General features: G+C 37.9%; 1 protein-coding gene across 1 annotated transcript in view; it reads left to right on the top strand.

The window, feature by feature from the left end:
- The window catches only part of itga8 (integrin, alpha 8), a 105,064-nt gene that overhangs the window by 24,884 nt on the left and 63,828 nt on the right, over positions 1–16,352 (top strand). Inside the window, exons 8-13 of the mRNA XM_053487781.1 lie at positions 401–445; positions 1,679–1,722; positions 2,402–2,458; positions 3,469–3,521; positions 7,945–8,150; positions 15,711–15,902. Of these exons, the coding sequence (XP_053343756.1) occupies positions 401–445; positions 1,679–1,722; positions 2,402–2,458; positions 3,469–3,521; positions 7,945–8,150; positions 15,711–15,902 (597 nt within the window). The remainder of the gene's footprint in view (positions 1–400; positions 446–1,678; positions 1,723–2,401; positions 2,459–3,468; positions 3,522–7,944; positions 8,151–15,710; positions 15,903–16,352) is intronic.

Below are 16,352 nucleotides of genomic sequence, written 5' to 3'. Positions count from 1 at the left end.
TCTGTGTGTGTGTGTGTGTGTGTGTGTGTGTGTGTGTGTGTGTGTTGGTATAACTGGTTACCATTTCATTGAAATGATACAATGTCTTTAGTTCTAGTTATATTAATTTTTGGTATATAACATTATATACAGTAGGGCAAATGAAAATGGAAATAATGACATGTTTAGTATTTATATCATCATAAAGATTATACCTATTAAATTAATATGTGCTATGATCATTATGGGGGTGCCAATACTTTTTAACATCAGTAGGGATTCCTCCATATAACACTTGAGAACGAGGTAAACCAGCTTTTCAAGTTATACAGTAACTGAACTTTTGTGTGTGTGTGTGTGTGTGTGTGTGTGTGTGTGTGTGTGTGTGTGTTATTCACTCTCTTTTTCCTCCGTGCATCAGGATACTCTGTAGCTGTGGGCGAGTTTACTGGCGATTCACAACAAGGTGAAAATTCGTCTTTCCTTCTCTTGCCCTGTCTCCATTTCTCCTTCTTGCACTCCTCTTGCACATACTGGGACACACACACATTGCACACTTGCACACACACACACACACAAGTGTGTGTTGTTGTAATAAAGTTCATGTTCGAGTTAAGCGTAGCTGCAAGGAGCAATTTAAAAGAACTGTTTCTTTCCCCAATTGTAGTCAATAAGCCAAGACATACTGTACTGTATTTGATGTCGAGTTACTGGGATGAAGCACGTCCCTAACAAGCAGTGCAGGACGATTATACCCAAAAGACACTTTTCCAAACCGTGCCACAATCTATTAAAATACCACTGATCATTCATTAATGAGCATGGAATCTATTATTAATGCTTTTGTTAATGCACTGTACAGCCAACTTACGGTAACTTCTGCCAGCATCACCGATAACACAGTCTTTCCCTTAATTCACCCAGACCCTGTGCTGCAGAGATTTAGTGACTGTTCTGCAAGGAATCAAAGATTAAAATAGTTTGTGTTCGCTTGCAACCACTCACTTTCACACTTTAGTAGTACAAAAAACAAAAAACTTTTGAAGGTTTTTGTTTAAAGGAGGTGTAAAGACGTGTGAAAAAGTGTGCAAATGTGTGTGTGTGTGTGTGTGCGTGTGTGTGTGTGTGTGTGTGTGGCATGCTCCGTGGGTGGTAACATCGGGGCTTCATTGACCGTGTTCTGCTTTTGTAATGTTGCACAGCCTCAGCCCACAATCAAAAGCCTCAGCCAATCAAAGCCAGACTTTCAGTAGATCTCGATCACATACTTATACTTCTACTGACTCAAACACACACACACACACATACACACACTCCTTTCCTTTTACTGAATTCATCCTTCAGCAATCTGTCTGTCCCTGTCTAGGTGTCTGTCTCCCTCTTATAAATATTTATGTAGGAATGAGTGACTATCCTCACCTCACTGTTTACTTTCAGATAATACAGATAAAGCATGTGTGTGTGTGTGTGTGTGTGTGTGTGTGTGTGTGTGTGTGTGTTTGTGCATAAGGACAGGATTCTACCGAAAAAGAATCAAAGCACACATTGATACCAGAATTGTACACCAGTAGGTTGTACATATTCCACACTCTGGTATGGTGGACGGGTTTAAACAAATCTAATGTGGAGTGTGTGTGTCAGTGTCTCGAGTGTGTGTTTATATACTATATATTTATCTAAGCGATGGTTTTCTCTGCAGAGTTGGTAGCAGGAGTTCCGCGAGGAGCGCAGAACTTCGGCTATGTAAGCACAAACTACTACACTATTTATTTCTTTCACTTTTTGTTTTCTTGCTCTCGACTCAGGGGTCAGAGGTCAGTTGAACCAGACAGGAAAAAGGCAGACACAGCTAGGGCATGGGAGTGAAAAACGGAAGTGCATGAAGATGTGTGTGATACGAGTTATTTTCTTCCCCTCAAAAAAAAAAAAGGCAGCAACATTGTTCGGAAAATATGATAGTATATGATCATGCGTGGTGTCTCGAACCTGAGTTGATGAGGATGGTGTGTGAGGATTTCATGCCTCCCATATGGAGAAACGCACATGTTCGAGCGCGTTAGGGTCGACATGTGCGTCTAGGTAAGTGTCGGTGACCCTGTTTCACCTCATCTGGATTTTATTTTAGTTTTTATTAAGGAATCCCGAGCTGGACTGTACTGTCGGGTTTGGGGGAGGGATGCACTTTTTTCGAGATTTGATGTAGATTCCATTGAAGGCAGTCAGCAAAACCGGCTTCAGTTATATTAGACGTCATTTGTTCCTGTAATTGTTTTTTTTTTTTTTTTTTGATGTAGCTCTTAAGGAGAAGCCATACAAAGTGTTATTGTCTACATCCCTACATTATTAACTCTGGATATGGAATCGATCATAACAAAATGAAACATAAAATTAATGCATCATTTAATCTGATTCTCTATTTTAGGTTGCTGTGATAAACTCAACAAGTCTCGCCCTCGTTCAGAATTTTACCGGCGAACAGGTCAGTTTAAATCGTTCATCATATTATACAATTCTGGACATGTACAAGAAGATCCAAAAATATGCTCAAAGAAATTATTAACTGATTGGTTGTAACTAAATCAAAACTAACAGTAATTGTCAATTAGATAACAGCAAACTTGGGTCAGGATCGAGGGCACCCATTTTGAGTTACAGCATAAGGAAAATCTTGTGCCCAGCTATGTTCTAGTAGGCATCTAATTTTGCTTCCTTGCTTTGTCTTCATTTTAGAGGGAGATAAACAATGCACATCATACAAAAAACAATGCACATCATCCGTCCAATTGGATTTAAACATTTACCTATCCTGTAGTATAAAGAAAATGAATCCAGTCCTTCTGACCAATCAGAAAGTTGAATCCTTGGATTCACTTGGATATAATAACCAGTTAGTTCCAACTGAACGAAAGACATGCCATGAGTGAGGATATAGAGGCATAACAGCACTGGGAAGTTTAACTATATGTACTGTATAACTGTATAACAATCGTTACATACACTAACTCTCGGTCTCCAGCTTGAGTAGAAGTAGGTCAGTACGGTACACAGTACTGGAAAGAGGGGAGAACTGCCTGACCAAAACGCACATTTAAAACCAGTCACAGAAGCATTTTCAACAAGGAAACATATCTGATATTATGATGTCATCTTAAAAAACACCTTGTTCCCTTGGTAATGAATTCTAAGTTGTTCCGAATAGCCTCTAAACGTCTGTGCTGTTTTGATTATGGCTGCGCCCTCATGTCTATGACAGTAAAATAGCCGTGCTGATATTCAGTACAACGGCACTCTCGTGGGATATTACCTAAATATATATCAAGTGAGTAAAATTAAGTTTCAATACATGATTATTCAGACTTTTGGAATCTTTTATCCTCTTTAAAAGTATAGAATTTTTGTAATATCTTTAAAGCATCTTATGTTCTGACTTTTATAATAAGAAAATTAAATTTTATGTAACACAGCATTGTTGTTTTGTTTTTTTCCTAGATGGCTTCATATTTTGGGTACACTGTGGCAGTAACAGACATTAATGGAGACGGGTCAGTTTCCTCCACCACCTGACAAACACACACAAACACACACACACACACACACACACAAAAAAAAAAAAAACAGAAAGCACAGCTAGAGAAAGAAGGATTTGTCACACAGGTTGAACAACAAATGTGTGACAGATTGGTCATGACCTTACTGAAACGAGCATGACGATAGTGAAATTAGGCACGATGTATTAGATGATTTAATTTGGATTTGATTTGAATAGAGAAGTATATGTATTGTGTTACTCAGTGAGTGCAGATTTCACATGCTATTCATCTGATTCAGCTTCATTCATGAACTATAACTAGATTTGGAGTTAACAGTGTGGAATCAGGTTAGTTTGGGTCATTAAATTTCACAATGAAAGTTCAAAACCCCACTTTAAAAAAAAAAAAAAAAACTTTTCTTCCAGTCTGCTCTTTAAGTTGTTTCATGTTATATTTTCATTTTATCTGTTTACTGTATTTCTTCTCGTCTCACTTTTGATTCTTTGAATTTTGTACTGACTGTACTCATCTCATCATGTATTCTTGTCTCAATAATCTTGCTGTTTTTCACCCATCTCATATCATGAGCTTTTTATGTCTTTCTACTACTAATGGTATCTTCATTCACCTGCTTCTCATTTTTATTGTATTTCTTTTCCAAAATTCCTGTTTTTTTTTTGCACTCATATTAAAACCTTTAGCCAGGTCAGCACATTCCAAGCACAATGGAATGCATTTTTTCGAGTTATCAGTATTCGATTGGTTCTCATGCTGAAGCCATTTGCTCTCCCGACTCGTAGATTGTTCCTTTTTTGGTTTGATACGAAAACAATGTGTCATGTCGGAGGGCTTAGAACTCTTTTACTTCGGTAAAAATAATTAACTTGTTTAAATGGCGCCTTAAATCATTCCGCATACTACGAAGAGATTTCAACCGTGTACTCAAAAAAAGACGCACATCTGTCTCTTTTTCTCGTGAAGATTGGCCAACCGGTTTAGGACCTGACAATTCCTTTTTTATTTTAGTTATTAGTCATTTTTGCTTTTTCCCTAAGTCATCTGTTTTCTTCTAGTCTTGTCTTATGTTATTCCTTTACATCTGTTTTTCTTCTCTTGTAGCCCTACTTGTAGTGACCTCTTTTCTAGTCCCTTCCCGCCACTCTTATATTCTGCTTTCCTTTCTTCTATTCTTTCCTTGCTTTTCTTCTCCATCTCATCCCACTGTCTCTTTTCGCTACTTTCTTCAGTGGTGGCTCAGTTTGTTCAGGCTCTGAGTTACTGATCAGAAGGTCGGTGGTTCAAGCCCCAGCTCCACTAGGTTGCCCTTGATCAAGGCCTCTAACCCTGCCTGCTGTAAAAATGGCCGACCCTGCACTCTGACCTCTATCTACTAACAAAAAACCCCAGGATAAATCGAAGAATAAAGAATTTCACTGCGCTGTAATGTATATGTGATGTATAAATCCTGAACCCTCCTCTTTTCTGCCTCATATTATTTGCAGTAGAGGCACTCTGCTCCCTGTGCTCTCTTCCTGTGTTGAGTCTGTGGCTTTCTCAGTGGGCTTTGTAGACAGACATGGCTGATTACACTGCAGTCGCCTCTCATCTCTTCTTTAAATCGAAGCTTGAAATGTAGCGGAGTGTTTAAATTGACATTGTTTCTAATTTTAACCCAGTCCCTGTGTTTACACCATAATACCATGTTTCTGCTTACACTAGCAAACCCAAGAGCACACAGTGCTAAACACAAAAGCCACGAAACAGGAAGCGTAGATGAGATGAGTGTTCGGACCTCTTGTAATGAAAAACAGGGAAGTGGATAATTTGTTAGACTTGATGCAAAAAAAAAATCTTCCAAATAGAAAAAAGCCATATGTTTGTTTTTCTTCGGTATCACACTTTAATCAGGGTGGAGCGTCGGTTAGGATGTAACCTATAACATTCTACAATAGTCAGATGTGGTTCAGTTGTTTTCTTGTTTCGTTATTTCATTTACCTCCAGCTTCGGGACATGAAGTGTGGAAAAAATATTTCTTCGGTTTAAAGCATCAGAGCTGGACTTTCTTACAACTTTTTCCCAAAGTTTGGCATGCCGACACTCGAACATAAATAACCCAAAGCTGTTTTGAAGCTTTGCTAAATATCAGATGATTTGATAGCTTCGTATATTAAACTGCTTGTTTTATGCAGCTGATGGCTTCGATTCAGGATGAGGAGTTATTGGTGCTGTACTCATTCTTTTATTACTGTCATTTCCTGCTAAGTATGTGTTCGAAATGGAAGAAAGGACAAATTTCTTTTGTGTACGCTACTGGTAATCGTTCAGTAAAAAAAAAAAACTTGTGTTTGTTAGTCTTTAGGGGGTTTTGATTGGCTGGTCTCTGTCTGTGTATGTTTGATGTAATGATGTAATTCAAATATCTGTATATGTATATGTAGGGCTTTAAATGGCTTTGCATCCGTTTAAAGCTCTAAATGTCTGTGTCTGTATCTAAATACTTTCACAGCAAAACGAGATAAACACCATTTTTGGATGGTTACTCATTTTGGCTCATTATTGAGCACAGACAAACATGCTTGTGGATAACGAAATGTTTTTGTTGAAAATTTCTACAATGTATATATATTCTTTAGAAGCATTGAATTGACTTTGCTACATTTGGGAGCCGTGAGCTTTAATATTTATGAAAGAAATATTTAAAAGAATAAATGATCAGTGATATAATGCTACAACACCCAAGAGCCATTAGCTCAAGAGACACGAGATGCAAGACTTTAGTGTGTGGGGTTGTTTTCTTTTGATACATCGGGTAGTATCTGCATTGCCCCGTTTTCCAATCAGAAATTCCGAACTCTGTTATAAACGTATGGTATCACGGACGTACAAAACCAGTCAAAGTTTAGAAAAAGCATTTAAAAATTTCGTCGATTTTACAATACTGTATTTTTCAAAACTATGAAGTACTGTAACTGATATGGCATCAATTAAGTGATAACAACAACAACAACAGTCAGTTGTTATTTTAGCTTTTCTGGAATAGTTCTTGTAAGAACAGTATTATCAAGTACATTTGCAAAACACATCAAGCACTATGATGAAACTAAACTGGCACTCATGAAGACCTTTCCAGGAAAGCAAGACTGAAACTTACCTCTGCTGCAGAGATGCTGTTTGCTTGTTCTGAGTTTCTGCCGTGACTCAAAAGTACAAAAAAGTAATAAAAGCACACGTTATTTTTAAACCTAAAACTCATCCAGTATTAATACTGATACTAAATTACATAGTTACAGGACCTCAAATACCACTACAGGCTGATTTATGTATTGGGACAAAAATGTGGCAGATGTATTAATAGTGTTTTGCCAAATTATCCAAAAATCGCAGACAGAACCAAAATAATCTTGTTGTAAAAAAGAATTTGGCATGGTCCCTTTTAACCGCCTCGTTGTTAACAACAGTCTCGCTTTAAAAAGATATTTTGTTTTTGCGGTCAAACTGTTCATGTGCATTAGTTTAATAAGTGGGCATACTGAAGATAAAACCAGAAGGGGTTTAACAGCGACAGTTACTCAACCTCGGCTACATAACTACATCACAGTTTATAACTGGTCTCAACTAGAGATGTACTGAAGACAACTAGAGACGGGTTGTTTGTACTTCTAATCACCTCGTTAATACGTCGTTTGGTCGTAAACATGCCTGCGGTATATAACGATGAATTTAGTTGAAACTACTGTATTTGCTAAAATTTAAGCAAAATAACAACTATCTAGTGTGGCAGTAGAACTCTTAAAGAAGCTTAAGGCATTCTGTATTTAAATAATTTGTATCTAATTAAAATGTATCTGATACTATTGTATCTAATTATTATCAGATTTGTACTTGGACTTTTCTTCACTTTGGGATTTGCTGTTGCTAAATATGGTTTTCAGTCATGTATAAAAATAATATTTATGTTGTATTCTAGTGGTAATACTTGGAAGTATATGCCAAGTCAATTATTCTGCAGGATTCTTGGTAATCCTCAAGAGCAATTACAGATGTAATCAGGCATATATGAAATTGAAACAAAAGAGAATAATTTCATGTTGTTGTTTTTTTTTTTTTCATATTTTGATCTTGGCTTTTTGTCTTACTTTAATTGGAACTCAATTTTGATCTTAACCCCCTTAAGACTAGGTCTTATCTTGATCTTGGCTAGTCCTGCTCATGGACAACCCACTCACATGATTTTCTCTAGTTGCACTCCAATATTCTCAAACAGAATTCTCAAACCTATTTGTATCTGTTAAGATCATACTGTATCTGGTAATACATAATAATTTATTGGTAGTTGATTACAATCCTATTAGACACATCTGATCAACATTTATATTAAATTAGAATCAACTCTGAACCTAATTGTTCAAAATCTTTTCTATTGTATGTCTGTAGGTTGGATGATGTTCTGGTCGGAGCTCCTCTGTATATGGATCGGGAGTTTGAGAGTAAACCACGAGAAGTGGGCCGGGTTTACCTCTACCTACAGGAGGACACGCTCCTCTTCTCAGCTCCCATAACGCTCACCGGTATACATCTGTTTGGACGCTACGGTAGTGCCATTGCTCCTCTTGGAGACATCAATCAGGACGGTTACCTGGGTAAGCATCTCTGTGTGTATGTGTGTATGTGAGTGCATGTGTGTGTGTGTGTGTGTGTGTGTGTGTGTGTATTGTTTGGGTGGGTCTGGTGGTTTTATTTTGGGATTTTTCATTGGTCCTGTTTGTCAGAAGGCAATAGTTCTTTCTCCTTCCCCACATTTCCTGATCTGTGGCCTTGTTTAGTCTTGGGCAAGGAGGAAATACTATTGTGATGCTAAAGTTAATCAGGATTTAGTAGTTCAGCTAGTGACCCTGCAACCCTGTCACTCGTTTCCTGTTGCATGACCTGCTCTAACATGCATGTTGGGGTGTGTGTATGTGTGTGAAAAGAGAGAGAGAGAGAGAGAGAGAGAGAGAGAAAACTAGTGTCACTGCCCATTGAAAGACCAAATGGTGCAAAAATGACAAAATAAACAAGACATTTCAGATCATGTCATACCCTGTGGGAATCTTATGTTTCTACGAATAGATAATAGAGATTATGTGTAGTAATAATAAACACGTGTGTGTTCTTGTAAGAGTGTGTATATGCACGTCTGTTTCTTCTGTGATAGAGACCTTCTGTTGCCAAGTTCAGAGTTTCCAACTTTTTCACATTTGTGTTTTGCTGTCCACTGTGTGCATGCTGTGTCTTTCAGTTTGTTCTTGTTCAAGTTGCTATTTTATTATAGCATATATATATATATATACAGTGGTGTGAAAAACTATTTGCCCCCTTCCTGATTACTTATTCTTTTGCATGTTTGTCACACTTAAATGTTTCTGCTCATCAAAAACCGTTAACTATTAGTCAAAGATAACATAATTGAACACAAAATGCAGTTTTTAAATGAAGATTATGTTATTAAGGGAGAAAAAAAACTCAAAATCTACGTGGCCCTGTGTGAAAAAGTAATTGCCCCCCCTTGTTAAAAAATAACTTAACTGTGGTTTATCACAGTTAAAAGTTCAATTTCTGTAGTCACCCCCAGGCCTGATTACTGCCACACCTGTTTCAATCAAAAAATCACTTAAATAGGAGCTACCTGACACAGAGAAGTAGACCAAAAGCACCTCAAAAGCTAGACATCATGCCAAGATCCAAAGAAATTCAGAAAAAAATGAGAACAAAAGTAATTGAGATCTATCAGTCTGGTAAAGGTTATAAAGCCATTTCCAAAGCCTTGGGACTCCAGCGAACCACAGTGAGAGCCATCATCCACAAATGGCAAAAACATGGAACAGTGGTGAACCTTCCCAGGAGTGGCCAGCCGACCAAAATTACCCCAAGAGCGCAGAGACAACTCATCCGAGAGGCCACAAAAGACCCCAGGACAACAACTAAAGAACTGCAGGCCTCACTTGCCTCAATTAAGGTCAGTGTTCACGACTCCACCAAAAGAAAGAGACTGGGCAAAAACGGCCTGCATGGCAGATTTCCAAGGCGCAAACCACTTAAGCAAAAAGAACATCAAGGCTCGTCTCAATTTTGCTAAAAAACATCTCAATGATTGCCAAGACTTTTGGGAAAATACCTTGTGGACCGACAAGACAAAAGTTTAACTTTTTGGAAGGTGCGTGTCCCGTTACATCTGGCGTAAAAGTAATACAGCATTTCAGAAAAAGAACATCATACCAACAGTAAAATATGGGGGTGGTAGTGTGATGGTCTGGGGTTGTTTTGCTGCTTCAGGACCTGGAAGGCTTGCTGTGATAGATGGAACCATGAATTCTACTGTCTACCAAAAAATCCTGAAGGAGAATGTCCGGCCATCTGTTCGTCAACTCAAGCTGAAGCGATCTTGGGTGCTGCAGCAGGACAATGACCCAAAACACACCAGCAAATCCACCTCTGAATGGCTGAAGAAAAACAAAATGAAGACTTTGGAGTGGCCTAGTCAAAGTCCTGACCTGAATCCTATTGAGATGTTGTGGCATGACCTTAAAAAGGCGGTTCATGCTAGAAAACTCTCAAATAAAGCTGAATTACAACAATTCTGCAAAGATGAGTGGGCCAAAATTCCTCTAGAGCGCTGTAAAAGACTCGTTGCAAGTTATCGCAAACACTTGATTGCAGTTATTGCTGCTAAGGGTGGCCCAATCAGTTATTAGGTTCAGGGGGCAATTACTTTTTCACACAGGGCCATGTAAGTTTGGATTTTTTTTCTCCCTAAATAATAAAAACCATCATTTAAAAACTGCATTTTGTGTTTACTTGTGTTATCTTTGACTAATAGTTAAATGTGTTTGATGATCAGAAACATTTAAGTGTGACAAACATGCAAAAGAATAAGAAATCAGGAAGGGGGCAAATAGTTTTTCACACCACTGTATATATATATATATATATATATATATATATATATATATATATAATATTATTATTATAGTTCTTAAAGACTTTTTAGCCGTTAGTAGTACCAAAATAAGACTTTATTCAAATAAGCAAGTGCACAAGGTTAGTAGTTAGAAATTAGTGGAGAAATTTGTCATGGAGAAATATTAAGGATTACATTAAAGTAAAGATAAAGATGGTGTGCCTGAATTTCGATTTTTAAGTTTAAAAATTTAGTGAAAGTGAAAATTATGTATTAAAAAAAAGGAAATTACGTATGATTTGCTGATGAATTAAACTGAAGTCAATTATTCTTTACACAACCAATATTTGCCATTAGCTAAAATTTGAGTTGCCCAACTGGTTTATGTGGTTAGCGCGGATGCCTTAACCCCTCCAGGGTCCAGGTTCGATTCCCGCCTTAGAGTCTGTGTGCATGGAGTTTGCATGTTCTCCCCGTCCTTGGTGGGTTTCCTCCAGGTACTCAGATTTCCTTCAACAGTCCAAAGACATGCAGGTTAGGCTAACTGGCGTTCTCAAATTGCCCGTAGTGTGTGAATGTGTATGTGAATGTTGACCAGAAGTCTTAACATGGTCATAAAATGGGAATAAATACAGTTTTCATGATTTGCCTCCACAGTCCCTCATCCAGTAGCTTGCATAAACCAGCTCCATCTATCCATCTAGGTAGCGTACTAGAAAGATGGATGGATGGATGGTTTATGTACTGTAAGCTACTGGAACCTGGTATTAGCAACGAAAACAGACTAGCTTATTTAAATACACACTGAAAGCAAAAAAAAAAAAAGTCACCTGACTAGCTCACTTACATTACACAAACACTGAATGAACACTTGGAAGAGGAGTAAAATAAGAGGAGCTCGTGGTATGCATTAAAAACAAACGTATTATCTAAGGGGTGTTTTAGATGCGCCATTAAAACACTCTGGCTCTGAGAGCTGGGGCAAATTGTTAAATGATTTAACTCAACACATGCACACACAAGTGCGTAAATTACACTCTTCTATGCATATTATATTAACCAATAGTGTGTGTGCACGTGTGTTTGGTAACCCTGGTGCATACACATTACTCAGTATTACTGGAAGGAGAGGACCATAAATGTTCCCGGAGGCAAGAATTTAAAATGTGCATCTCGATACTGCCAATGTCTTATACACTTAAATCTCAAGACATCATTTGTGGGTAAGTGTGTGTGCACGTGTATTGCAGATACATCTGAGGTAACCAAACACCGTTCGATTTGTGGAGCAAGGGAGCACCAGGGATTAATTCTAGTTTATGCAGTATGCATGTTTGGGATGCTGCTATGGAAGCCTATGGAACCAGACTCTTGGATAACTGAAAAGTCATTTCAAATAACAAAAGTCATTTCCAATTTAGTATTTAATGTAGAAATAAATCACTAAAGCCAGTTAACCAGCTCATGGTATTGCCATCTGTTATGGCTGTTTTGAAAAATTCTGCTAAAAAAAATGCCCAAATTATGCATGTCTTACTGAATGAGTGTGTGATCTGTTTTACTCATTCCATTATCTTTGTACAAAATCTTTGTACGACCTTCCTAAGCACTTACTCACTCATCGTCTATACCGCTTTGACCTGTATTCAGGGTTGCGGGGGGCCTGGAGCCTATTCCAGGAGGCTTAGGGCACGAGACAGGGTTCCAATCCATCACAGGGCACACACACACTACAGGCAATTAGACTAATTAAACAAATAACACCAATTAGACTAATCTTTATGTCTTTGGACTGTGGGAGGAAACCGGAGTACGCGAAAGAAAGCCCACTAAGCAAACTCCATCCCAGAGATGAGAATCGAGCCTGGCTGGGACTCGAACCCGGACCCTGGAGGTGCAAGGCGACAGCGCTAACCACTACGTCACCGTGCCGCCCCATCCCTAAGCAAAAGAGCGAATATGGTGGTCAAAGTACTGTACTGTATAAAAGTTTCGAGCCACCTTTATTTCTTTAAAATCAAATTACACTAAATGATGTAGATAAAATTTATGTTCATGTAACAACATCAGCAGCCACCTCATTTCCGCTTTCGTCATCTGTCATCATCTGCACCGGTTTCGCACTGGGTCATGCCTTAAGTTAAATGTTTTTTATGCTCGAATAAATCATAGGTCACTATGAGGCTTAACAAACAAAAAAAATTCTCTGGAACTAGTCAGATACAGGGACAGGCCTGAAAATGAGAGACACAAATTGGCAAAAAAAAGTTGTGGCAACTATTTCTCAAGAATACACAACATACTGTATATTATACTCTTTGGAACCAGGAAATGAAGAAATGAGGGCTGGCTTAAGTCTTTTGCACAGAACCGTACATCCGGGTGTGATTAGTCAGATCTGAGCCATGCCAACTTTCCCATTTGTTTTCTTCTCCTTTAAAGCAGGAAACAAGAATGGCATAGCTTTCATGGCTATGCCACAACTTTCTTTTTTTGTAAGCATGTACTCCACATTAGCACAAACTGCATACTGCATACAGACACGCATGCTTTTCACCATGCTCACTGTTTAAGCCAATGAAACGTATGAAGTGTTTAGTGTAATGTTTCTTAATTTTTTGACTGATTCATATGGAGAAGAAATCCCTGTTGGTAGAAATCCTGATTTAGACTCCCTCTCAAAAATGTGTATAGGATAAGAGAGAATATAAGGTAGTAAGAGTTTAATATTTATTAAATGTCTGTCTCCTTTTAGCTGCTTTCTTGATTTCAATTCTATTCAGTTTTATTTATATAGCGCTTTTAACAATGGTCATTGTCTCAAAGCAACTTTACAAAATGAAAAAAAAAATTTTAATTAATAAATTTTATCAAACGCAGTTTTTATACCGCCATACAGTATGTTTGTACAATTTCCTTCGTTCCATGGGTCAGTGGCGGTTTCTATACCAACCATTACGCAGATATTTGCTCTGGTCATTTGGCCCCGTGCCAGCTGCAGTGCTCCATAGTTGGATACCAGGCGTCAGGCAGGAAGAGGAAATAACCTGGGCACTCAGCCCAAAGCGTGCCAAGTTCAAACTAAGCCTATTTATAGCATAGGATGTAGCTTACATGTGCACACACACACACACACACACATATATATATATACACAAACACCAACCATGTGGTCCCTAAGCGGTTCAAGGAAATTAAACTGTTTCTTGTGGTGACGAGGTTATTTTGTTTAGGCATAATTAAACTATTTCCCTTCTACTGCTGTATGGTTTTCTCAGTTTCCACAGCTAGTCTTTCTACATCCGTTGTCATGGACTCTTTCGGTGCTCCGTACACGTTTTTCCACCAATACGATGTCCGAGAACATTAGGCAGAGCTTTAAATTTAATTCTTTAAAAAAAAATGTTTTAAGTTAATTGGAGTTTGAGGTCTCAGTGATTATATAATAAAATGTTTTAAATATTCCAGAAACAACACACAACTATGATATTGATTTATTTTTTTCTATTTTTATTCAAAGTTAATTGTCTTAACTTTCTTTAGTTAGTTAATTAGTTTTGCATTAAAACTCTCTGCTTGTTCTGGTACCAGTGTCTTTCTCTTTCTTGGGCTTCCTAATTCCTCTCTCTTCCTGTTTGTCCGTACTTCTAGTTATGTTTTAGTTAGTCTGCTGCTGTTAGTCTCTCTGGCTTTCCATTTTGGCACTTAAAAAAATGAACCACACTCTAAAGTTGCTAAGAAGACCTCCTCAATGTGCTGCGTTTGGTAAATCAAACTAAGCCTATGGATTTTGGCGTTAAGCCTCCTCAGTGTGTGCTGTTAAGGAGCGTGCTGACATTCAGGGCTCTGCAGGGGTGTGATGTTTAACACATGCACTGTAACACTTGTAATGTGCATGCATTACAAGTACAGCGAATACCGTTCTGAGTAATAACTGAGTGCTGAGGTGCTTTTGCTAGCACCTTTATATCACATATACTGTATCACCTATATATACTGTATGTCTCCCCAATTCACTGCAATTTCTTACTAACATGGCACATAACTGTGCTTTACTTATAACTGTCTCTTCTTCTTTTTGATCCTGCATTCTTTTTGTCTGTTTTTCTACAGTTTTCTTTTAAATCCTTTCGTCTTTTATCGGTCCTGATAATTTCATGTTCATCAAATTCAAATTCAAATTTTATTTGTCACATACACAAACATACACAGTACGAAATGTAGTGAAATGCTTATACGACTCCCATTGACCCTAAAAGAGAATTAAAGTTTACAAATAAGAAATAAATATGAATAAAAGAAATACGATAAAAATTAAATAGAAAAATTAAATGAAACTAGGAAAAATAGAACTAAAAATAATAATAGAAATGTGTAGGGAAAAATAGAACTAAAAATAAAAATATAAATATGATGTACAAAAATAGAAATATACTGTACAAATTGAAATATACTGTACTGGGTGTGCAAATATGCATAGAACAAAGTGTCTTTGTGCAAAGTTATTAAAGTGTATATATCTGCGTATCTAAATATCTAAATATCTAGATATCTAGATATCTAAATATCTGCGCTTAATTCAAAAAGTCAATAAAGGTAAATATTTAGGTAAATATTTAATAATTTTCATATACACTTCATAAATAGGGTTATTATTGTGTATAAGTAAACCGATTGACCAATTTGCGCTTGTGAGTGTGTGTTCATGCCTGTGTGTTTCAGCTAAATGTGGGTTGATGGTTTTTATCCTGGTGCTGGAGTTAGACCTTAGACATATAGGCCCATGCAAGAGAAGATTTTTCTGTTCCTGCGCATGTGTGTATGAGTGCGTGGTAGTAGTCTCAGAGGGAAGCAGATTAAAGCACAGCTTCTCCCCATAGAGGTTTACGCAGATCTGAATATCCACTTAATCTCTTTTACTGATGAAATCCATCCTCTCAGTTTCATCCATCCCAATGGGAAACAACAGACGCAACACACACAACAATGAAGATTTATTGTATATGGTGTTAGTGATAGAGTTATAGAGAGGAGGCATTGCCTTCTCACTGATCCAGGGTCCCCAGCTTCTAACCCAAGCTCTCTGGCATGGTACAGGTTTCGTTTGGGTTCTCCGGTTCCTCCCACCATGCAATGTTTTTTTTTTTAGTGTTTCTAGGATATGTTCGTAGATTTTTGTGACCCTAGCTTGAAAAAAGCACTGCATGATACATTGTGTGTCCTCTCTTAATGTGTCCTCTTTTACCATGTCTCTTTGTCTCAGATGTGGCAGTGGGGGCTCCGTTTGCAGGCGAGGACCGCGGCGGTTGTGTCTTTATCTATAATGGCGAGAAGTCTGGTTTGAGGCTGAAGGCATCACAGGTGCTCAAAGGATCTTGGGCTACGACTGGAACCCCAGCAGGCTTCGGGTTTACGCTGCGTGGGGACTCGGACTTGGACAACAACCAGTACCCCGGTGAGTAAAGTAAATTACTTTTGTTTTGTTTTTTCCTTCACTGGTCATCCTTCAGAATTTTTGCCTGTTTATGATTGTAACCAGTAATGTCATCATACCAGCGTAATGAATATTAAAACCACAGAGATGAGACAAAAGCAAGTTTAGTAAGACAGAACGTGAGGTCAGGGGGACTCCAGTTGAATTTGGAGACATCTGGGGTTGTAAGGGGTCAGCAAATAAGGTCAGGTCTATTTTTTACTGAGTTTCACTTTAGTTAGATTTGTGAATGTGGTTTTGATTTTGTTGTTCTCCTAGTTCTTCATGGTTTAGCCTTGAGAATAATCTATCCGGAACAATAGCATGCTTTTTTGTCAGTGCATGCATATTTGTTTGTTTGTTTGTGTGTGTGGGCGAGGGAAATGTGCGTGTGTGCACACACAGCCATGACCTCTTGAACTGAACACACTT

The sequence above is a fragment of the Clarias gariepinus genome, chromosome 26, assembly GCF_024256425.1.
Source record: "Clarias gariepinus isolate MV-2021 ecotype Netherlands chromosome 26, CGAR_prim_01v2, whole genome shotgun sequence".
Lineage (NCBI taxonomy): Eukaryota > Metazoa > Chordata > Actinopteri > Siluriformes > Clariidae > Clarias > Clarias gariepinus.
The sequence above is the reverse complement of the archived record's forward strand: the minus strand, read 5'-3'. Positions and strand labels throughout refer to the sequence as shown.